The following is a 24,034-nucleotide window of genomic DNA, read 5'->3' as shown; positions in this document are numbered from 1 at the left end:
AACAGTCAAACAATAACTGTGCATTGTGCAGCATGTTAATCTCTTTTAATTCAATCCTCTAGATTTTAAAGGAAGACATGGAAAATAAGAGGAGAACTCTGGACCAGCTGTCTGATGAAGGACAGGACGTGATATCGCTGCTGCAGAGTCCTGAGGCAGGAGCCAAGATCGAGGTGGACACAGAGGATCTGGCTCATAGATGGGACAACCTGGTGCAGAGGCTGGAGGATTGTTCCTTCCAGGTGTGTGTGTGTGTGTGGGGGTGGGTGTGTGGGTGTGTGGGTGGGGTCCAGGGGGTTTATCTTCCCTGTTGACTGTATTTAAAACAGTCACCGTGACTAGGACACCTGCGCTGATTTGAAAATGCAAAGATAGCAGCTTTACAAGCAACACTTACACTTACGATTAAATATTACGATTAAAAAGAAACTCAGCTTCTATTATAATAAATAGTTCAGCCAGACAACTTGGGTTGGAAATGTTTATTGCAGCAGCAGAACATGCTCAAAGAACTAGCTTGAACATCATAATTATGATTTTAAGTTTGTCAGAAAACCGAGCTGTTTGAAGAAAATGATAAACCTTTGACTAAAGCCGCTCCAGCATTGGGAGTGTGTGAAAACAGACTAGTTTATCTGTAGTTCTCTAAGAAAAAGCTTTGTCTCCACGTTTTTGTATGATTCTGTAACAGTGGTTGATTTCGCCCTGTTCTCAATGACTCTCTAACTCACTGCTAAGGTGATGGAAGCTGTGACGGACTCTGGGATGACTCAGGTGGAAGAAGTAGAAGACGTTGTGGACATGGTTCCTGTGGCTGCGGCTGCGTCCAGCCCTGACCAGGAGTTGGCCCCACCCGCTCCCCCGAAGAAACGCCTGGTGGAGACGGATGCAGAAGTCAGGCGAAAGTAGGAACCGAGACATGCACGAACAAAATATTCCACCCTTACTTGAAAAGTGCAAAAATAAACGACATGCAAACACTCACTTATGCACATGTTATGTTTTGTTTTTGCTCTGCAGGTTTGAAAACAAGCTTTCTGAGCTCCTCAGCTGGATCAAAACGTATAAGACGTCTCTTCAGGCTCTGGCGTCCACGCCCCCTGAGACGACACCTCATACACCAGACCTACAGGAGAAGCTGAAGGTGAAGATGCAGCATAAAAACAGACAAATGTTACTTTTGTTAAGAGCGTATGAGTTGAAAATCTTTTATTTTCCAATCACTTCAGGGCTTGGAGTCGGACCTCACAGGAAAGGAAGCCACAGTTAGTCAAGTGATCCAGGAGGGACGGGTCCTGATGGACCAGTTGGAGAGAGGTACGGAGGAAAAGAGTAACATGCTTCTGCAGAAATCTTCCACTCTCTGTTCAACTGTGTTTGTCTTGTATGATTCTACTACGTTTCCACAGCTGCTCTCTTTATTTACATGTGTAAAATGTTATCGCCATTCAGTTTTTCGATGCTAGTAATCCCAACATGTGTTTGTGTTTGTATGTGTGGAGCAGTAAAAAGTTTGTCAGCCTGCAGGGTTTACTGACTTCATATAAGAGCTCAATGAAATGAAGTGGAGTTCTTCTTTAGTTTACACTGTTCTGGAGGCAGTGAAGTGAGGGAGCAGCACCGCACGTTAAACTTTCCATTATACTCAACTTCTTTTATTCTCCTCATTTATATTGTTTTCTCATCCGTGGTGCCAGTTCCCCCTTTTTTTTTTTTCATCTACCCTCTCTGCCGACTTTTTCCTCCATCAAAACCTCACAACAGAGGCTCTGACACATTCAGAATAAATGTCCTAAAACTTAATTAGTTGGGTATTTACACATCTGTCGGCCTCTGTATGTCTCCGCAGAGGGGGTGTGTGTGGACTCGCTGAGAGCAGATGTGGGCCTGATCCAAACCGAGTGGGACGTCTGTGCGAGGGAGCTGGGGGCAGCTGGTGAGCGAGTTCACACTCAGACCCGGGTCAGCTCTGTGTCTGCAGAGCTCACAGACCTGGACGGGGTCTTGGAGGAGCAGGACCGGTGGCTGGACTCAACCTCGGCTGTAGAGAAGTGCGACGAGGCCGAGCTGAGAAACCTGAGTGGAGAATGTCAGGTGAGATCGGGGGTTGGGTCAGATAACTTTGAAATGTGAATTATTGAATACAAATTACATGGGATTTCTACTTAGTCCAATGGAAAAACATTGCAAACTAATCTTAATATATCCGTATTTAAATTATTATACCTAGCTGCTCTTGTGTTGCCTATGTTTGAAGTCAAAGTGATGGTGATATTGCCATGAATGGAGGGCTATGGGTTATTTTACACAGACTGATGCAGCTTGACCCTTACACCATTCTTTTTATCCTCTGCCTCAAAGTAGAGAAACCCTGCACTGTACAGCAAACCGACCTTTTCATTAGTTGATAATATTTCTTATCATTGTGAAATTGCCATATTTTCAAAGTTTTAGGAGAAAATACAATCATGTAATCCATGATCTAAGTACAAATTTCTGTCTGAGCTGATTGTAGTTAAGATTTTGTAATCTGATTACATCATCCTGATTACTTAAACTGTTACTACCCGACCTTGGGTTTGGAGTCATTGTCTCAGTCCACATTCACCCTGATCTCCTGTGTATGACTGTAATCCCTCAATTTCACCTCTGACCCCTTCGTCAATCCTCTTAGATTCAGCTCATGCAATCGCACCCCTTCAGTAAGTATTTAATATTTCACTGCAGAGGTGAAGTCAAAACCAGCATGAGGGTGAACTCAGTAAAAAGACTCAAATACTTGAAATATACAAAGAGTAAGACTGATAGAGAGGCAAAGCCAGTGAATTTCATTAGACTAACATATTGTTGCAGTGTGTGTGTGTGTGTGTGTGTGTTTTGCAGGTTTCTTCTATTTTTATACAGGAAAAAAATAATAAACTCTGAAATTCTGTTAGATCGAGCTCAATAAGTTGCTGAAAAAAATACACTTTCCATCTTTTTTCTCATCATTCTGCATCATTACAATAAAGAAGTCGAAAAATCGCATGAATAAAACCACTAATCATAGCGGCTGCAACTGTAGCCTCAGCTGCTTAGAGCTCATATATAATCACTATTCACATTTAGCTGTCTCATTTTTATGCCGAGGGAAGAACCCCATCCTCAGGCATTTCTGTAAAATGTCCTCTTCCGTCCGAATGTGCAAGAAAACAGAAAACGATCTCTGCTGAATGATCAATTATGACGATGACGCCTCATTACAAGCAAATCGATTAACTGTCCCTGTTCTCTTGTCGTCCTCCTCAGTCCCGACTCGTCCAGGTCACCGCACTGAGGCCTCGACTGGAGCAGCTCTCTGCAGAGGCAGGGTCGCTGGGCGCCGTGCCCTCTCTGAAAGACAGCATGGTGGTGGTCTCTGCACATCACGCCTCCACGCTGCAGCGGCTACAGAGCAGAGAGGAAGAAGTCAGCAAAGGTACTTCTGCGGAACTATATCAAAATGACGTGTTAAATCGGAGCAAGGGAACCTGTTGCAGAACTCTGGGAGTTAACACTCCCATATGCTTTTCATGGACCTGGCAGCCTCGTGACATTCTCTGATTCCAGACAGCTGCAGGACAGAAGATTTAAACCCCCTTTAAGACAAAGATCCATTTCTCTCGGCTCAAAGCTTTCAGGTTTAATGGGGGGACTGAGAGAGTGATGGCCGAGATCAGCAGAGCTCAGTCCCACCGTGGTTGTGTAAATTTTGACATTAGCGTTTATGCGAAACCTTGGCAAGCCACGAGTAATGGTCGATGCCCTTATATGGCCTCCAAAAGTGCACAGATGTGCGAACGGCCGCCAGCGATTGTGTGTGAGATCATGTCTCTGCTGCCAGCTCCATCTCCACCTGAGGTCGTGACATGGAGCCCGAGCAGCCTTAAAAACCAGTCACCGTTTTACCTCCTTGGAATTTACACGCACAGCTCTGCGCCAAAAAGCGAGTCTGTAAACGGAGGCTCGAGTTGACTGAGCTTCTCCGCTCATGACCATAGGAGTGTGTGTGTGTGTGACTGTGTGTGGGACCGTGTGTGTGTGTGTGTCTTGCTTTGCCTCTTGAGCTTTTATGACTGTGAAGATTTGGATGAAAGCCAACGCAAACCATTTTGTTTCTGCTTGAGGGGAGTTTGCCTCTTGCAGGGGCCTCTCTCTATCTCTATCTCTCACCCCCCCCCCGCTCTCCCAGTTACGCTCCATCTATGCTCTTTGTCTGTATAAACACAGCCGGATTATGTAAGCATTAACTCACCTGCTAATTAAAACACTGGCGGAGAAGGAGAGGAGCAGGGAGACGGCTGAGGGGAGGAGCAGGGACGGATGTAAATGTTACAATTTAAATTAGGTTGAAGTTAGTTTTTTGAAGGTGTTCTGTTTTTCAGTTATCACATTTGCACTATGGGTAAAGAGAAGTTGAGTCCAGCTGTGTCTTTAATAATGCATTCGGCATGAATGACAGGTTTGACTGGTTAAGAGAGCACAGCTAAATTTACTTTAAGGCAACGCGCTGCCTGGGATCCTCCTCCTCCTCCTCCTCCTACGGAGAGAGAGAGAGAGAGAGAGAGAGAGAGAGAGAGAGAGAGAGAGAGAGAGAGAGAGAGAGAGAGAGAGAGAGAGAGAGAGAGAGAGAGAGAGAGAGAGAGAGAGAGAGAGAGATCCCAAATCAGCTCACCGCCCCCTTGTGGTAGAAAACACGATCGAGACGTGACGTAAAAGTCTGGACACTTGAATTTAATAAGTTGTAATAATAAACTTTATTTATGTAGCATTTAAAAAAAAAAAAACAGGCTTTCAAAGTGCTTCACGGACATAAAACAGCAAACACATGCAGTGCAATTAAGAAGGCAAGAGACAATGAATATAATAAAGCAATAAAACAAACACATATCAGGTCAAAAGCCATTTTATGACAATGCGTTTTTAAAAGAGGATCCTGAGGCAGCTTGTTGGTGAAGGGAGGTTGTAACAGCTGAGAAGCCCGAACAGTGAACGCCCTGGGTCTCAAGTCTCGCCCTGGGTACCCAGAGCAACAGCTGGTTAGCAGAAGGAAGTTTGCGAGGAGGGGTAACAGGAAGTTCTGCCAAGTAAAGTTAGTGATTTAAAAACAAGCTAAGGGGCGAGAATGAGTGTATTGTGATTATATTTTCAACTTCTTGTAAGAAACGTAATATTCAACTTAATATTCTCTTTACTATTCCAGCCTTGGCCCCCCCGGAGGCTGAGGAGATGGCCCTGTGTCCGGTGGAGGCTCTGGAGGCCAGACTGGCCACTCTGAGAGAAGGAATAACAGACGTCCCCACCACTGAGGCGTCAGTGGAGCGGGCACAGGTGAGACGTCTCATAGTCCTGATGTGTGATGGCTTATTTCATGGTTCTCTGTCAAAACCATATGTGAAATAAATGTTTTAACCTTCCAACCAAACACCATTTAAATATGTAAGGTATCCTGATAACTCCCACACAGACAGCTAGCCCCAGGAGGTAGAGAGGGTCAACCTCTAACCAGAAGGTCGGTGGTTTGATCCCCGGTTCCTACAGTCTGCAGTTTAAAGATTTCTTGGACTGAAAATAACCTGATATAAATACAGTTAATTTACCATTTACCATTTACTATTTACCATAACCAGGAACTAAAACATTAACTTTGAGGTGAAGGTTGTCTTTACAAAATATGATCTGAAAGTCTCATTAAGAGATTCGAAGATTGTATAATTATCCTATTTAATTTATCGTTATATTAATCTTATTATTAACATATTTTTATTAAGTTTTCTAAATATAATTTGGCAAATAAATAACATTCAAATAAAAAAAATTGTATTTAACATTTTTCTTTTTTTTTTTACACATCGTTGTTTAATGCTGATCTTGTCACATATTATCTGTTGTTATGCAGTTTATTGTTACTGCCTGTATTAGTTCATCAAAGATATTTAATCTGATTAAAGACATTCCTGGTTATACAAAGAAAATAAGCAAATAACAAAATCAAGTAAAGAATTGTAGCAAATAAACAATTTAAAAAGTAAGGCTTTAATGAATTGATGAGGAATTGACGGATTGAGAATGAAGCTGATAGCACGTGACCTCTGGCCTCTAAACTGACAGGATTTCATTCCCAACAGTGACTTTGTTTGTGTCTGTGCTCGTGTGTATGTCACTGTGTCATTATTTTTATTCTGGCACACAATAGGCCCTTTATCAGTCACTCACTTCCCTCTGTGTTGTATCAATCCTCTCTGTAGAAGGAAAAGTGTGTGTGTGTGTGTGTGTGTGTTTTGGTATGTAGTTTGGAAATATATATATATATGTGTGTGTACGCGCTTCTCTCCTCTTCTATCTCCAGTGGAATGCGAGCTCAGTGCAGGCTCCAGTTATCGTGGCAGATAACAGGGCATGGTGCCGGTGAGGGATGGGGGGGGGGGGTTGGTCTTGGCACATTCCTGGCAGCGAGCCCATGCCTGTAGCACGGAGTTCCTAACAGCCCGGTGTGGAGCTGCTCAACCAGTCAGTCAGCCTGACAACCACAACATTCAATCCCGTGACAGCAGACCTGCGTCCTCTTAACATCGAGCCTAATTATAGAGGGTGATAACCATCGTGGGCCTGTTTTACAATAAACAAGTAAATTGTTTTTAACGTGGCAACATGATTTAAAGGGAGCACCTTGATTACCTGGGTTATAAAGCAAGTACTTCACGGTACTTAAATACTGTGAAGGAAGGAAAAGTTTCAATGTGTTGGAGTCAGTGACATCTAGTGGTGAGGGTGCAGATTGCAACCAACTGAGAAGCCAGATTTACAAAAATACCAAGTTTTTTTTCAAATTTTTAACAAAGTCAATCCAAGAAATGAGGGATGTCCTCTACCTCTTCTAAACATTGTTTTGCTTCATGTTTCCATGTCATGTTTTAACAGATTTCCTCCCCAGCAGTATAGGAGTGTCCATGCTTGTCTAGAACTCACACACAAACAGTTTAGACATGCTATATTAAACCTGACCTCTTGTTCACCTCAGGCCCTGTGTATAGAGATTGAGCAAACGCAACAAGCCTCCGATCCGGCAGAACTACAAAGGTGGAGTCAACTTTCCTCCAAGGCCCGCGAGGAGCTGGGGACTCTGCAGTGCATCCTGGGTAGCATGAAGGACAACCAGGTAGAGAAAGCTGCCATTTGTTTTAAAGAAAACTGTCCTTACTAGTAGAGATATGAATGGTAATAATAGAGTTGTTCATTGCCGGTGTCAGGTGTGTGTGGTGAAAGTTGAACAGTGGTTGGATGCGGTTCAGGAGCTGATGTCTCATGATGCCGCCGGGTTGGGCAAGACAGAGAGACTACGTGAAGAGCTGAACCAGTGCAAGGTGAGAGGACGTAACAAAAAGTAAAGCAGCGGTAAAGCATTTAAAAACATGACTGAACTACTAAAAAGCAAATTTTACTGTTTTCAAAACTAACGATAAATATCATGGATTCTTTGCTAAGTTGATTATCATCGGAAAAAAAAGGTTTTAATATGTGGATCGTTGATTTCTTTTCTTTCTGGTAATCAGGAGTATGTGAATGAGATGGAGTCAGTGGAAGGTTCGTTGAAGCAGATGGGAGAGAATGTGAGTGCCGTGCAGGCCACTGCAGTCCTGGGACTGGCCACGTGGGGGCAGGAGAAGTTGGACGAGTCCCGGGGCAAGTGGGACACGCTCAGCAAAAAGGTGATGAACAGTTGCATGAGTTAAACCCCAAACAAGTCACATAGGTCTTAGATCTAAAGCTTGATTTAATTTATTACTACTGTACGTCATTCAATCTAAAAGTGCCAGCAAGAAAATTCTTACTTAGATTATTCGGATATTTCTTAACAAACCCGGCGACACGTGCTTCTCTGCAGCTGCTGAGCCACCAGGAGCGCGTGGCAGAGCGTCAGGAGAAGCAGGTGAATCTGAAGAAGGACTTGGCGGAGATGCAGGAGTGGATGACACAGGTAGACGAGGAGTTTCTCATGAGGGACTTCGAGTACAAGAGTCCCGAGGAGCTGGAGGCATCGCTGGAGGAGATGAAGGTGCGTGTTCGACAGTTTCATGCTTTATGTGCACATGCAACTCTTGTTTCTCCGTTGACGTCCCCTCACCTGTCCTTACCTCCCGCAGAGGGCTAAAGAGGATGTGCTGCAGAAGGAGGTGAAGGTAAAGATCCTGAAAGACAGCATCAACATGTTGGTGTCCAAAACAGCGCCCCCTGGTGGAGGCAGTGGACAGGAGCTTACGACAGAGCTGGAGGGGGTACTGGCCAACTACCACAAGCTGTGCGACCGCCTCAAGAGCAAGTGCCACACTCTGGAGGTAACGTGTTTGTTTCGGACAAGGTTAAAAGACGATTTCTATTTTTCGTTTTGTTTGTGGATGAAAATACTGGTTGTGTGAGAAATGAACTGTATCAGCCACCTTTTAAAAAGGCTCTTGTGCCTCGTCATTTACATGAAAATAAGATTTTTTTTTTTTAAGGAATGACCCAGATTGTCCGTTACCTTGCAGCTCTCAGTGTCAGAGTGACATGTGGGTTGATGCGTTGTGTCCTTTTTGTTAATTTCCATGCTTGGAACAAGAGAAGCTGCAAGGAAACACTGGTGATTCTTGTTTTCTTTGCTAATCTGTGAGTGTAAAATCACAGTCTGGGGCTTTGGCTTTGACGCTCATCCCTCCAGACTCCGCCGGGTAAAGATCAGACACGTCACCGAGTTGTGCTTATGCTTGTGTACATTCTTTGCCTGAAGCCCATTGGTCACCATCGTCGTCTTTGTCCCTTGAGTTCTGCTGTTTAATTTGAGTTGAAGACTTTAAAATATTGTTGTGTTTTTCATTCGGTTTCTTTTTTTTAAATTGAAAGGGGGGGAATATTTAACAGAGCTGTCGCTTGTTAGTAACATCATCTGTGTTTCTCTGCTTGTGCACAACTATAATGAAATGCATTTCTCTCTCTCTCTGTGTGTGTGTGTGTGTGTGTGTGTGTGTGTGTGTGTGTGTGTGTGTGTGTGTGTGTGTGTGTGTGTGTGTGTGTGTGTGTGTGTGTGTGTGTGTGTGTGTGTGTGTGTGTGTGTGTGTGTGTGTGTGTGTGTGTGTAGGAGGTGTGGTCCTGTTGGATGGAGCTGCTTCAGTACCTGGACATGGAGCAGAATTGGCTCAACACTGTGGAGGAGAAGGTTCAAGCCACTGACAACCTGCCGGAGAGTACTGAGGCCGTCAGTGAAGCTCTGGAGGTGCAGAGACACACACACACACACTGCATATTTCTGTACCTGCTGCCTTGAGGGCAAACAAACAGCCGGAATAGTAAGAAGCTAGGATGAAATGCCACCTCATCATTAAACATACATTCATGAAAAGACACCATTAGTTTGGGAATTGTTTCTCAAACCAAATGCTCCATTTAAAAAGTTGTTGATAAGTTCACCACCTCATTCTCTTTGACTTCTAAATTTCTTCTGCTCTGCTGCTATATCTGTAGATCGCCTGCAGCACCACTGTCAAATCCGCTTTAATCACAGTGCTGCTTCTGTAACGTTGCATAATATTGAAGACAATTGAAGACCCTTGAAGACGACGTTTCCCCTTCTCCGCTTTGTCCTTACGTTTTGGGCTGTTTTCTGTCCCCCCCCACCCAGTCTCTCTCTCTCTACGTTCTCTCACCCTTTACCCTTCCCACTCTCCCAGTTTCCTAATCGGGCTCACCCCTCTGGGGGAGGGGAGGGGTGCTGTCGCCCTCTCCCTGTCTCTGTCCATGACCCCGGGGAAGGAAAAGCACATTTAATGACCCCACGTAAACAATGACTGTTGAAACCAAACATGTGTCGTCACTTGACAGGCCTCTCTCTCTCTCTCTCTCTCTCTCTCTCTCTCTCTCTCTCTCTCTCTCTCTCTCTCTTTTTCTCTCTCTCTTTTTCTCTTTCTCTCACTCACTTGTCTCTCATTTGTCGTTCACCATCTTTTTGGGGGTTTGCCTTCATCTGACACACCCAGCATCTGCATCTGTGCTCCATATGTTTGTTCAGCTTTTTCGGTTCTTTCCTAATCTTTCATCCACACTGAGCTTTTTACTCATTTACTGGATTTCTTCCTTTTCTCTGGTGTTTTCCTCCAATGTTTTACTCAAATTTTTTGAAACTGTGAATCCGCTCAGCTTTCTCGATGTTATCGTAGTTTTACCAAACGGCTCCTTTCTTTCCCTTTTCCTCTAAATCTTTGCTTACAAACTTACCCTCTCTTCCCTCCATCTCTCCCTTTCGCCGCCAGTCGTTGGAGAGCGTGCTTCGCCACCCCGGGGACAACCGCACGCAAATCAGAGAGCTGGGTCAGACGCTGATTGACGGCGGCATATTGGACGAGCTCATTAGCGAAAAACTAGAGACCTTCAATTCTCGTTACGAGCAACTCAACAACCAGGTGAGGACCTTGTGTTTGTGTGTCAGCAAATGTTTACTTTCACTGTTAGTTTGTAGTTGAATACATAATTTGCAAATATACCAGTGCGTCACGTTTCTCAAAGTCATTCATGTGCTGTATTTGACTGTAGCATCTTCAGTTTGTGTTTTTGTTTGTTTAATTTTACCAAACACTGCACCTTTTTTATCTTTATTTTTCTATTAATAGTCGTAAAACACATAATTTATACATTTCTGTAAATTTCACACTTAAAAGTTAAATCACATTTTATTTGTCCAAGCATCCATAAGCAGTCTGTATGCTTACAACATGCTGTATGAAGCAGGGCTCCAGGGGCATCGTCTCCGTCATCGTCTCCAAACTCAGTATTTATATTCTTAAATAATAGTTTTTATGTGTTTGTTGCAGCATCTGGGTCCTGACTTGTTTTTGTGTTGTTACAATATGAATGCTCTGCCTGTCCATCATCCTTTTTTTTTTATCACTTTGTCCATCATTCTCTCCAACAAACCCACAAACACTGCAGCTGGTGGCACAGACACATGTATATAGCCTGGTTTATATGTGAGGTTTAAGGAATATGCCATAATGCAGAAATAAGCTGTATTAGAGATGAGGTGTTTGAGTGTTTTGGTTAGTGATGGCATACGTCAGCTCCACTCTCTGCACATCATCCTGTTCTTGTTGTCTTTCTTGTAAAACACCAGAACAACCAAATAAATTGAAATCCTTTCCCGACTGAAAAGTTCAAACAATGTGACTTTCTCCCCGTGTCCTCGTCCAGGCGGTGAACCGGCAGATCGGCCTCGAGCAGCAGCTCCAGACGTTGAAGGAGAACGAACAGGCGCTGCACTCCCTGCAGGAGTCTCTGAGCCAGCTGGACCACACACTCACCTCCTACCTCACCGACCGCATAGACGCCTTCCAGCTCCCGCAGGAGGCGCAGGTACAGGGCACACGCAACCTTGCAAACACGCTCACGCCCAGAGAAGTCACCAGACGGGATATGACGCATCCAAGTCTTGTGGATCTTAATTCATAGAGTGTTAACTATCACTTTTGGGAAGTTATTGCCCTGTAAGTAGGAGCCCAATAAATAGTTGTCAGCAGCCAACAGCAGTGTGAAAATATCTATCTATCTCTTTATTGAAATATATTATTATTTGGTTGTTAAATAGATCTTGGGTGAGAAACCATTACTGTGTTTGTCTTCTGAAATCTCAAGATACAATAGTTGTTTATACAGTATTTATATTCACATAAACTCTCTACTGTAAGCACCTAATTAAAATATAAATACACAGGAAGTTGTTGACGCTCCTTGTCTTGATTTCCACTTCTCCTCCAGACCATCGGGGCAGATATCGCAGCCCACGAGGTGACAGTAGAGGAGATGAGAAAGAGGAACGTGGCCAACCTGCCTCCCCCCAGCGCTGATGGCAAGGCTGCCCGCAGTGGGACCATGCTGGATCATCTTCAGGTAACACTGACCCCTACTGGAGAACATCAGAAACTACAGAAACTGATGTCCCCAGTACATCATCATAACTTTAATAATGACCTACTCCCATTCATTTGAAATGTGCCAAAGTAATTTTACTGTCTGGAACTCACACATTGAAATTGTTTGTCATTTATAAATTGTTTACATGCAGCACAATTAAAAAATCCTAGCACTAGTGCAGGAGAATTGTTGCAGCTGTTTTTCATCCAGGTTGTGAACAAGTTGTATAAATGTAATAACACTTCCTCTCTCTCTCTGCAGAGGAAGCTGAGGGAGATCTCCACCAAGTACCAGCTGTTCCAGAAGCCCGCTAACTTTGAACAGCGCATGTTGGACTGTAGGAGGGTCCTGGAGGGGGCCAAGGCTGAGCTGCACATCCTGGATATCAAGGATGCGGAGCCAGAAAAGATCCAGTCCCACCTCAATGGTTGCATGGTGAGAACCAGGCCTCTCTCATTCTGTATTTTACACTGACTGGTTTAATAAAGCCCTGAAACACACTCATTTCCGTTCTTTTTGCTGTGTAGAAATTATACAAACTGCTGAGTGAAGTGAAGCTCGAGGTGGAGACGGTGATAAAAACCGGTCGCCAGATTGTGCAGAAGCAGCAGACTGAGAACCCCAAGGCAATGGACGAACAGCTTACTGCTCTCAAACTGCTCTACAATGACCTGGGGGCTCAGGTGATTTATTCTTTTTGAAAGTTTAAATCAAATCACATTCTAATTTGTCTATAAAAATGCAGCTCGTGTTGGATTGAATTCACGTTCAATCTCTGAGGCCAGTGTTCATTCCTTGTCTTTCAGGTGACAGAGGGAAAGCAGGACCTGGAGAAGGCTTTGTCTCTGACGCAGAAGTTCCAGAAGGAGAGCGCCGCCCTGCAGGAGTGGCTGAGCACAAATGAGGCTCAGCTCCAGCAGAAGAACGGCTGTGGAGACATGCCAGCCGACATCGATGCTGAGATTGCATGGGCTAATGTGAGCAGCTGCACTCACCTTGTATTATACAGCATCTCCTCAGCAGGAGGAAAGAGGTGTTTCTGGCTGAGGCCAGTAGGTGGAGCAGAGGGACTGTTGGATGTTTCTTGAACACCAATCTTTCTCTTTTTAAAGCTGGGAATTACATTTGCAAGAATTATAAAGTGTTATAAAGCCATATTCAACCTTACAATGGAAAAAATGTGAAGAATATTTATGATGTTTTCATAAATCTCCTCTCCTCTCCTCTCCTCTCCTCTCCTCTCCTCTCCTCTCCTCTCCTCTCACTGACCTCAATTCCTTAAAGAACTGAATATTTTATTCGATCCCACAAAATGAAGCGAGACCTTTTTGACCCCCTTGCCCAAAAGATTCGGCAACAATATTAAAACTGTAAACCTTTCAAGGAGTCACAGGCTCACACCGAGTCAGCAACAGCGCCACAGTGCATGGAAGTGTGTAGGTTTCCTCAAATGCCCTTTTTGTGTATATGATGTGTATTCATTTTATACACCGTTGAGTATTTCTGTTCGTTCTAGGTTGTGTATCACGGAGGACAAATATTCAGCTTTATTTGACATGTAATTTTATGTGTGGTCTGGCAGTAAATGATTTAAACCTGGATGCCCATCATATGAACTTGTGTTGTATGTGCGTGTTGCTCCACCAGGGCCTCCTGAAGGAGTCGGAGCGGCGTAAGGCAGAGCTGTCCAGCCTGATGGAGACCGGTGCCGGGCTGCAGACTCTGGTGGAGGGCAGCGAGGCGCAGCTAGAGGACAAGCTCTTTGGCCTCAATGAATCCTGGGGCCGCGTACGCACCTGGACGGAGGACTGGCTCAGCACTGTGCTGGTGAGAGCAAATATTTTGAACAGCGAGGCTTAATAAACAAAAAGCTGCTGTGCTCCTCTTTTTGTATTATTTTTTTGTTTGTCTGAGCAAGTAGGACGTTTCTATAGGACTGTGTGTGTGTGTATACAACACTGGCTGTCATTTCCAAGTGGATAAAGGCAGAATCAGCTTTACTTTTTAACTGTTTATTTTAATCAGTTATTCCTGCATTTATCATCCTAAATGTACAATTCAGGAACACATGGTACGTTTAGAAATATTTTTTAGATTAAAAAAGTTACAAGGTTATTTCTACACAGTATTTACACCACAAGTTAAACATTATGTCATTATGCTTTGTAAGTCAAATTATTCCAGTAGAATAAAAAATAAATCAAATCAAGAACAAAACAGGAGCATTCAAATCAGCTCTCCAACAAAAATATAAAACAACATTTAAACAACGAGACAAATTCACCTTTGTGTAATTATGTGCTGCAGGAAATCATGTAACGTTTAAGGAAAACTCACTTGATCGATAAAATGTCTTCGTTTTAAATTGACTCGAAAATTGGGGAAACAGAGATCAACCTTACAGCAATTACAGAAGTTTTTTTCATCTCCGAATGAAAACGCTGAACCTTTGTTTTTCTTCTGTCTGCGCAGAGTCATCAGAACGAGGTGGAAATCTTTGACGAGAACGTGGCTCACATCAGCACGTGGCTCTATCAGACCCAGATCCACCTGGACGAGGCCGAGCGGCTCGCAGCGACCGAGAGGGAGATAGTGGTGCAGGTAACACAGTAAAAGCGCTTGTCGTAATTTCTAGGTTGACTTTTAAGTCAGAAGAATAAGTAAGAACTGGCTGAGCTTATACCATGACAGGCTTAGAAGTATATAACTTCTTTATGGAAATCACTGCCTCTGGCAAAGAAATGCAACCTGCCAAAATCCACCGACGGATATCGCCTCTGCTTCTGGGAGAATTTAATGTTTTCTCACATGAAAGGATTAGTGTGGTAATGATCAATCATTTCTGAACGCGCCATTTTGGATTTTCTCTGTCGCAGCAGGAACTTTTTGTGCTTGTTTTAGATTATTTGGACACTATATAGATGTTTTTGTGTGGTTGTCGTAACCTGATGGAATAAGAGCGAGTGAGAGAAAGTCATGTTAGGGACAAGAGAGAGGTTTGTTGACTGAAGGTCTCCGCTAAATATCAGCCGGTGCCTGGGCCTGTTGACCTTGATCAGTACACACTGTCCTGAGCTCGCTGGTCTGACCCAAGGCTGCTCTGCCATCTGGTCTAAGAGAGAATGACTTATAACCTAAACTGACAAAGAGCTGACCAGCACTGATCTGTGCTGTGTCCTCAGAGCATGATGGAGGAGCTGGAGGACGTCAGTCTGCGTGTGGACAACGTGAGGGAGCAGGCCATCATCCTGATGACCAGCAGGGGGCCCGCCTGCCGAGACGTGGTGGAGCCCAAACTTGAGGAGCTCAACTGCAACTTTGACAAAGTGTCTCAGCACATCAAAACAGCCAAGGTACAGAAGCACAGATTGTTTGCAGACAAGGATTCATTACGATCTGAACTAGTGCAAAGCTCAGGGCGGGATTCAGTCTTTGTGTGACACTAAACTGTCAAAGAGAAATGAGTCTGTTCAATCGGTGCATTTATTCCATATCTTTTTGCCTACAGATGATGACCAGCTTGGAGTCGGGAGGTTTCGAGGTTATCCAGCAGGCACCTCAGCAGGTACAATTAAACCATATAAAGTCAATTAATAACGACTTGAGTACAAAATACTTTCCAAATTAAAGGGAACAGGGAACATATTTAATTTTATCCAAACTTCAGTAGGATACAAAAGTCTGAGACCCGTTTTGACGCATGGACCTCTCTGTCCATTAAAACAGCTACGAAAAGCAATATACTTGGTAGGGGTGCAATGCAAAACATTCTAGGTGATAAATGTTTCAATAAAGTTTTAAACTAAAATATTCAATATTTAGTTGTTAAATTGAAGTTTAATACGTTGAATAAAAAGTTTCCCTTGTTGTCTCGATGTAAGGGTCAAATTAGGGTGACTTCAAATGTGTGGCCTTTCTACAAACTGTGCCAATCTGATGCAGGAGGGTTCTTCAATTCTTCCCCATCTCCAGTGGCCGTGACTTTCACCGTCAGCTGCTTTTAACACGTTCATTTGGACACACAACTGTTTGTCTAACCTGGTAGCGACATTAAAACACGATTTCACGCTTGTATGCACACTTTTCAATTAATTCGCGGTTCACATGCACTCTAAGTCACAGGGGGTTGCTTCGTGCGGATCACGTAGTATTATAAATAATACCCTGCTGATCGTTTTCTTGTAACATGCAGTCAGATAATTGCGTATCTCTAACTGGCTCTGACCGAGGTGTGTGGTGTGTTTTCGCTCTTCCTCATCAGATCCGTCACAACCAGGAGATCCGAGCAGAGAGTCGGAGTCGGGCTCATCCTGCTGAGCCTCAGGTCTCCATTGAGGTGAAGGACCTTCAGGTGGAGCTCCAGGACACCCTGAGGGCCCTGCAGCAGCAGCAGCAGCAACAACAACAACAACAACAACAACAACTACAGGACGCAGTAAACATCCTGGATGATGACAAGGTAAATAAGGTCACCCTTCAATTTCCTTTTGTAGCATTTTCATTCAGTTTTTAACAGACGGATGATTATGAGATAAATGAGCAGCAAAGTATTAATTGCTTTATTATAATTGAGCTGTAAATACTGTTGAATAGTGGGAAGTGGAATTGGCACTTTGCCTATTTCATGGTCGAATGTTTCCATCTCTTGCAATTTTCAGGAGGAATTTGAACACCGAGAAAAATGCCCCAGGTTTCCCGTTACTCTCTTTCTGTCTCTGTGAACCTGAAGTTTCATGAAAAGTTCCATAAAGAATATGGCAGGCAACTGGCTACAATATATGTATAAACCCGCTGCCTGATTTAAAAACAAGCTTTGATTGGGCATTTCAAGGCTTAACAAGTCCGGAATTCAATCTCTGTTATCAAGGTTTATGACGTTAAACACGCCCGCTGAACAAATCCCACCAATCCACAGCAAGGTCAGTGTTCCAGTTGGGAAGCTGTTATTGTGTAAGTGTCTGCAGCGTCTCCACTCTCAGCAACTTGTTTATTGTTTAGCGAAGGAGCAACTTGCAGGTAAAGTCAGTTACTGGTGTGTAAGTCGGCCTTTTTTTTTTATTCCCACTGATGGAATACACAGCGGATAAGATATGTTCAAATTTACTGACTTTCTGCCACGAAAAAAAAACCTTTGACGTTCTCCCTCCACTCCAGATGGATGAGGAGAAAGCCGGTGTGGAGGAGCTGCTGAGGAGAGGAGAGGAGCTGCTGCAGCAAACTTCAGACGAGGGCCAGAGGGAGGAGCTGAGACTCCTGCTGCTCGGGCTTCAGAGCCAATACTCTGCTCACAGGGTGAGACGTGTGGAGAAAAAAAAAAACAAGTTGTGTCTTCATTAAGCAGGGCTCATTACCTAAGCAAACCAAGCTCTCTGTCATATTATGTTTTCCCTCAGTGCACTCATGCAGCCGGAGCTTAACTTGTGTTAATGTGTCCGTCCGCCACAGGAGCTGACGGTGCTGCGGATCAGGCAGGTCGAAGTCTCTGTGGACTCGTCGTCTTCTTACTCCTTCACAGAGCAAACAAAAGAGTTTTCAGCAGAGGTGAGGGGTGCACACATGCATTTAGTGGTACGCTCTAACAAGGAAGTCACTTAGATCGCAGTGTGTCCTTCACTGCATATTATTCATTGGATTGATGGTAGTGTCTCTTTATTATGAGATGTTTACAGAACTTTGCCTTTTACATTTTAACAACGCAGCAGCAGATTGAGTGGTTCAGACGCGTTCACAACAACACAATCACATGTTTGAAGTGACACCACTTCGACAATGGCATTGGCCCTTATTACCATCTCTTGATTCTTGTTGTCTTTGGTGTTCTCTAGGCGTGTTACATCTCTATATCATCCCAAGATGTTTGTATTCTTTCATATTTTGCTTCAGTTGCGTGTTGGAAATGTCATCAACACGCCCTTGATCACTGGGAATATTCCCAACTGTTCCGTTTTCTCACATGGGTTCACTCGGACATTTTACGAATAAGTCTCAGAAAATGTTGGCAGCAATTGACTCAGACATTTTCGTTCTCACCTACTGCTAACTAACAAGATTTGTTAGTTTAATTCATGATTTTTCTCCTGCTTCTGTGTTGTAGGAGATGTCTGCACCGGAGCGTAGCACCGCCTCCTCGCTGAGCCCCTCCGACTACCTGCTGGACATCAACAAGCTGCTCCTCTCCATGGCTGACAACGAGTTGCTTCTGAATTCGTCTGAGCTCAGCGGGGGGCGCTATGAAGACTTCTCCAGCCAGGAGGACATGCTGAAGGTCAGTGAAACATGAAACACAAAACTGGAAAATCTGAAAAGTAAAACATTTGGTTTGTAGCTGAAATAGAGGAAATGATTTTAAATGAGGGACATCTCTTTTCCTCAGAAGCGATCAGAAATATACATACATATGCCAGAGCTTCCACAATTTGATGTGTTAGCATGAACTTACGTTTTTCTTAACCTTTCATTTGTATTTTCACAGAATATCAAAGTGAATCTGGATCATCTGGGCGAGCAGGTTACAGGAATCCACGAGCGCCAGCCTGATGCCATTCAGGACGCTTCCCCCCCTCAGGTCTCTCAGATCGGAGACGGCCTCACGCAGCTCAACGCCGGGTGGGACCGCCTCAACCGCATGTACAACCACCGCAAGGGGTGCGTGCTTCAAGCTCATATACAAGCAGTGCACGAGATTTTATCGCACAAACATTCAGTCAGTTAAAAACTAGAAAGGTTTTCAATAGCACTTCTCGCTGCTATTATCAGGTGTGAATTTGTGTGACAGGTTATTACAACAGTTTCTTTGGAGAAGGCAGCATTCACAGAAATGTCTGTCTCTCCGTGAGTGGGTCCTTTCTCTTTTCTCCTCAGGTTGGATTAAGCTGTGTTCACATAGTCACTCACTCACAAGCACATGAAACACACTCAGACACACTCAAGCTCTGTGACCTTGACTCCCTCCAACATTGTTCCTTGGGCACAAACAGTCTCTATTTGCTGAGTACAGTATAAGCACATGCTAGAATAAACTGGTAAACTGATCTGGTTGGTACTCCATCTGTCATCACAAGTGACCTGGAGGCATCATTAAAAATCAAAAAATAGAGGAGGATTCGTAAAAATTACTGGCTCAAAACTCATTTCCTCACCTCGTCGCTCTTATCAGATTTGTTCTGCTGTGAAAGAGGAAATAGTCGTCATGCAGACCATCAGTGCGATAAAGATTTTTTTTTTTTAATTTCAAATAATCACCCTCTTGGTCTCTGCCGATTTATTCGGATGAGACGCAATATAGTGTCGTCACTGGTTCCTGATTGTTGTGACATTTTCAAGCGTTTCAATAGAGGTCAACGGTTTCATTTTCCCTTATCAGGATCCGTGGAATTTCCCCAGTGTGTTAACTTGGTTTTATCGTTACAGACCGGAACTTGTTGATTCTCTTTTTTCTACTTCATATATTACACCCATCCATATTAACTCAGCCTCAAAATGAACTCAGATTTAAGTTAAACTACAACATGCTTTGTGTGTGTGTCCTTATTGTGCTGCAGGAGTTTTGACCGTGCAATAGAGGAGTGGGGGCAGTTCCACTGTGACATGAACGACCTGAGTCAGTGGCTGACTGACACCGAGACGCTGCTGTCTGAGAGCGTCGGCCCGGACGGACAGCTCGACCTGAACTCTGCACGAAGACACCAAGAGGTGGGTGGAGGGGGATGGAGCATGTGGTGGTTTAGGGGTTTGGTGTCAACATAGATTTTAAAATGATTGCGGCTTTCCAGATGCCCACTCACAAGCCGATGCTGGTGGCAGGGGGGCGCCCACCTTTGATTAGCAGGTGTTAACCTCTTCAAATATATATAAAGGTCAAGACTTGGTTGACTCTATTTAAGCATGAGCCCTGCAAAGTCCATGATGTGTTGAAACACTAGGTGGCGTTCACCCCATAGATTTCTGATTGATGATTTATTTTTTACATATTTGGTAATAAATGTATTAAATATATATATTAAATATTATGTTTAATATAATATAAGTTTACAGTTCAAAAACACAGATCTATTTTTGCAGTATTACTTTAATTTAAGTATACAGATATTTTTGTATTTGTAAATAAGTTCTGATGGTAAAGAAACACTCAACATTTTCCACGATAACAGTAATTAGTCAAATACAGAGTCACAACACTGGCAACAGTATCTGTTGATGAGCTGCGATCAACATTATTATCTTCCCAGTAATGGGTCTGAGGTATTAGTTGCCGGATGGTTGGAAATGTTAGACAAGGAGACGGGAGATAATTGCATTTTGTTCCCCCAAAGACGAGCGCTCCACTGTACCTGATAAACACACCGCACATCTAGCTGTTCATTATGCAGAGACAGAATCTGGGAGAAGTGAGGAACTGAAGAGCAAGATGAGAAGGGCCATCTCATTTTGCTTTGTTTGATAATTTAAGCGGCACTTTCATTTCCAAGGAGGGGAATTAGATTCTCTGAAGCCGCGGCATTATCGCTGACAGCCATTAGCACCTTTTTATCAGTGTGATTTGCGAAGCTCCGTCTCCCCGGCTCTTTCACGTGTTTTCACAGTCGCTGAGAACGCGGCGAGGGATCAAGTGGATGGGGATTGAGAGATCAATTAGCTGACTCACCCTTCAGCGGACGTTACAATCAGTCACACAACTCTTTGGGGCTGTCCTGGCAATTTAAACCCCTCGTGGTTGAAGTTGAGATGGTTTCAGCGTATATATCTTGATTAGGCACAAATCATGCCTGAGTGTCGATCAGAGATTTTCTGGGAGAGATGGACGTCAGCAGGGGATTTGGCCCTCAGTCAGATTAGGCTCTTATTGATCCCCTGTTTCTCCTTTTTTCCTCTTTTTCTCCGTCCATCACACTCTTTCATTCCTTTTATATTTCGATTTCACTGATTTTATGATGATATTACACTGATATTGATCTGTTCTTTCTTAGGACTTTATTACTTTATTCTCTCTTATATACCTCTCTATATATTTCAATTTTGTTCACTTTTATTTTTTATTATGCTACTTGGGGGGCGTTGTTTTTATGTGAAGCACTTTGCATCACGTGCAATGTAAATAAAGTCTGATGGATTGATGGATTGATGGATATGTGTGTTTAGGAGCTGGAAGAAGGCGTGGTTGGTCACCAACCTGTCCTGGCTGTACTATCCCGCACCGGGGAGCAGATTATTGGGCAGCTGTCATCTCTTGATGGCCCACTGCTCGAAGAGAAGCTGGACGGCCTCGGTCACCGTTGGAGAGTGGTCAAGCGCCAGGTCGTGGACAGACAGCGCCGGTAACTTATCCATGGAAACACACAGGATGCAGTGTTTGTTAAATGAGCCTGTATGGCTTGAAAACATTGGGAAGATAACGTCAATTTGGATTCTGACGAGTGTGTAATACACACCGTTGCTGTGTCTTGATTATATAACGTGTTGGTCTTACAGGACAATGAAGTGCAGAGGGTAGCGCTCACTCTCCATCACTGTCAGTGGTGTTTCTTTATCAGTGTTTGGCAGGTTAACGTTATCAGTGCAGTTAATCCGCCTATGACAGTCATTTAAATGTAAATTTTAGGATTATACCTGCAACCTGCAGGAAATAAAGATGCTTATCTGCGTATATGCGATATACAGTATGTGTGTGTGTGTTTGTGTGGGTGTGTGCAGGCTCACTGGCGAGGACCCGGCCCTGTCAGACCTGGTGAGAAGACGCAATGAGCTGGCTGTGTGGCTGGAGCAGGCGGAGAACGCCGTCAGCTCCCTGCCTGTCACAGCCACTGACGAGAGCTTCAAAGAACTCAAGGTACAGCGAAGCCCAGAGATTCACGGGAGCGTAGAGGTTATTATTCCAGGAGCTGGTGGAGTCAGCTATTTTTATGGTCAGCTCCGACTGTGTTGGGTTTGACTTTGTTCTTTTTCCCCCTATTTGTTTCCACAAGTTGTTCCCAAGTTGCTCTTGTCATAAGCACAACCTGTCAAACTCAGCAAACATACACAGAACAAACTAAATGCCCTCATCATCTGTTTTGAGCAAATGCAATTTTAGCTGAAGGACATAAACTCCGTCTTCATTCCCTCTTTACAACGAACTGATCCTGACTTTCCACCGGTCGACACACTGCAGAAAGTACAATGAACGACATTATATATGTGGCAAAGTTGAGCAGCTGTTCCACTGCTGACTTGCACGGCAGTACTGCTACATTTCTCCTTTATTTCCTCTTTTCTCTCGTTTTCAATATATCAGTGATTCTCTATTAAATAAAGGGTCACTGCATCTTTCCCTGCAGGCCCTCGCTGAGGAAATGGATTCACACAATGAGCGTCTCGGTTGGTTGAACAAGCACGCGCCTCAGATCCTGGCCAGTCCCAGCGTGAGCCCCCAGAGCAGGGACCAGCATGTCGGCAAACTGAGAGCCATCAACCTCAACTGGAGCAAAGTGAGAATTGCAACTTATAACACCAGCTTTTTATTAGTGTACCCTCACCACCCTCTTGTCTCTCCTCTTCCTTACCTCCTTTACTTAATCTTAGGCTACAGCCATACGACTATCAACCTCTGCTACAGATACACCTGGCGTCCACACTATCCCAGAGTTTTTGAGCCATTAAAACAAAGAAGTTTAAAAACCCTGCTGGCTCAGTTTTAGTTTGAAAACTCCAGGGCTGCGTATTAATCTGGACGGGCAGAAACTGAGATGTTTGGAAGCAATGACATAGTTTTAGACAGTTTTCAAGCTGAAACATTGTAGTATGGATGAAGCCTGATGCCCTCTTTACCCTGCAGGTGACCCATGAGTTGTTGGACAAGGTGGGGGAGGTGGAGGCCAACCTGCAAAGTCACGCACAGTTCCAGGACAGGATGGAGCGACTCACCGACTGGGTTGTCGTCACACACCAGACAATCATAACCAGAGGCCTGAACCCTGTTCAAGCACAGGTAAGATCGTGTGAAGTCCAGAACACGTCACAAGATAAAACACTTCAGCTTCCGTTACCTTGCACACAAACGTTGGGTCTGAAACGAGCTTGTACGCTTCACAGGCTCTGGAGGCCTCCATGAAGGACAGGAAGAAGGACCTGGAGGAGCTGTTGGCTCATTCTATTGAGCTACAACGACGACAGCAGCTGCTGCCTCATGAAAAGGTCCCGTTTTCACAGTCATATAATTTAATAACAAACCACTTTTCAGTGTAGCATATAATGACACCATATTGTGTTTTGGGGTAACTCAGTTTCACATCATTTATTAAAGTTTAATTGGCTGTTTTATTAACATCGGGATCGGAACTATTTTCTGTCGCTTCCATTCTGTAGTTAATTACATGTATGTGCTTCTCTTTGTGTGTGTGTGTGTGTGTGTGTGTGTGTGTGTGTGTGTGTGTGTGTGTGTGTGTGTGTGTGTGTGTGTGTGTGTGTGTGTGTGTGTGTGTGTGTGTGTGTGTGTGTGTGTGTGTGTGTGTGTGTGTACGTACACAGACTAAGGTAGAGGAGCTGGCAGCTGATTGGAAAACCCTGGATGGTCGAATAAGGGAATCTCTTCAGCCGCCCATCTCTCCATGGACACAACACCAACTTGTCGTCCAGCACCAGCAGCATGGTAAACATACATGCATTTATTTAGATTCATGATGTGTCTCATTTCTGTTTCATGACAGGGTTTCTGCAGCTTCTAAAAAGGGTAGAAATATAAAAATCTGAATTTTGGGCCTTAAAAAATGTAAATTATTATGTACTAGTTCTTCAGTAAGTTAAGACGTGCCTTAACTAAGAACTAAAAACTTGACCAACATGAAACGTGCGAGTCATTCGACAACTCTGATATTCCTTCATAATTGTAATACTTGATATAAGTCTTGAATTTAAAACCTGCAGAAACACTGCATGGACTGAGAAAGTTTTAAAATTAGTCTTTTGCATCAAAATCATCAAACTTATAAACATTTACCTGTATTAGGCGTAACTGGCTTGCCTTCATTTGAAGTATAAAAATACTTGATGAAATGATAAATAAGAGGTGAGAAACAAAGTCCTGGTTGTGTAACACTAAAACAAA

At 43.8% G+C, this 24,034-nt stretch overlaps 1 protein-coding gene across 4 annotated transcripts in view; it reads left to right on the top strand.

Moving 5' to 3' along the window:
- utrn (utrophin) overlaps positions 1-24,034 on the top strand; it is a 174,061-nt gene that overhangs the window by 33,919 nt on the left and 116,108 nt on the right. For all 4 annotated transcript variants that reach the window (XM_035143484.2, XM_035143485.2, XM_035143482.2 and 1 more), the window contains 35 exons: positions 63-242; positions 739-905; positions 1,021-1,144; positions 1,230-1,317; positions 1,850-2,094; positions 3,289-3,457; positions 5,222-5,349; positions 7,040-7,177; positions 7,269-7,382; positions 7,572-7,727; positions 7,904-8,074; positions 8,163-8,354; positions 9,134-9,268; positions 10,302-10,451; positions 11,236-11,397; positions 11,800-11,931; positions 12,217-12,390; positions 12,483-12,638; positions 12,762-12,932; positions 13,603-13,782; positions 14,428-14,556; positions 15,138-15,308; positions 15,464-15,520; positions 16,217-16,414; positions 17,110-17,247; positions 17,401-17,496; positions 18,050-18,220; positions 18,428-18,600; positions 19,497-19,647; positions 21,094-21,269; positions 21,646-21,781; positions 22,269-22,418; positions 22,766-22,918; positions 23,023-23,124; positions 23,458-23,578. In XM_035143484.2, the coding sequence (XP_034999375.2) occupies positions 63-242; positions 739-905; positions 1,021-1,144; positions 1,230-1,317; positions 1,850-2,094; positions 3,289-3,457; positions 5,222-5,349; positions 7,040-7,177; positions 7,269-7,382; positions 7,572-7,727; positions 7,904-8,074; positions 8,163-8,354; positions 9,134-9,268; positions 10,302-10,451; positions 11,236-11,397; positions 11,800-11,931; positions 12,217-12,390; positions 12,483-12,638; positions 12,762-12,932; positions 13,603-13,782; positions 14,428-14,556; positions 15,138-15,308; positions 15,464-15,520; positions 16,217-16,414; positions 17,110-17,247; positions 17,401-17,496; positions 18,050-18,220; positions 18,428-18,600; positions 19,497-19,647; positions 21,094-21,269; positions 21,646-21,781; positions 22,269-22,418; positions 22,766-22,918; positions 23,023-23,124; positions 23,458-23,578 (5,254 nt within the window). The remainder of the gene's footprint in view (positions 1-62; positions 243-738; positions 906-1,020; positions 1,145-1,229; positions 1,318-1,849; positions 2,095-3,288; positions 3,458-5,221; positions 5,350-7,039; positions 7,178-7,268; positions 7,383-7,571; positions 7,728-7,903; positions 8,075-8,162; positions 8,355-9,133; positions 9,269-10,301; positions 10,452-11,235; positions 11,398-11,799; positions 11,932-12,216; positions 12,391-12,482; positions 12,639-12,761; positions 12,933-13,602; positions 13,783-14,427; positions 14,557-15,137; positions 15,309-15,463; positions 15,521-16,216; positions 16,415-17,109; positions 17,248-17,400; positions 17,497-18,049; positions 18,221-18,427; positions 18,601-19,496; positions 19,648-21,093; positions 21,270-21,645; positions 21,782-22,268; positions 22,419-22,765; positions 22,919-23,022; positions 23,125-23,457; positions 23,579-24,034) is intronic.

This window comes from Hippoglossus stenolepis, chromosome 20 (genome assembly GCF_022539355.2).
Source record: "Hippoglossus stenolepis isolate QCI-W04-F060 chromosome 20, HSTE1.2, whole genome shotgun sequence".
Lineage (NCBI taxonomy): Eukaryota > Metazoa > Chordata > Actinopteri > Pleuronectiformes > Pleuronectidae > Hippoglossus > Hippoglossus stenolepis.
This window is presented reverse-complemented; position numbering and strand designations above follow the sequence as displayed.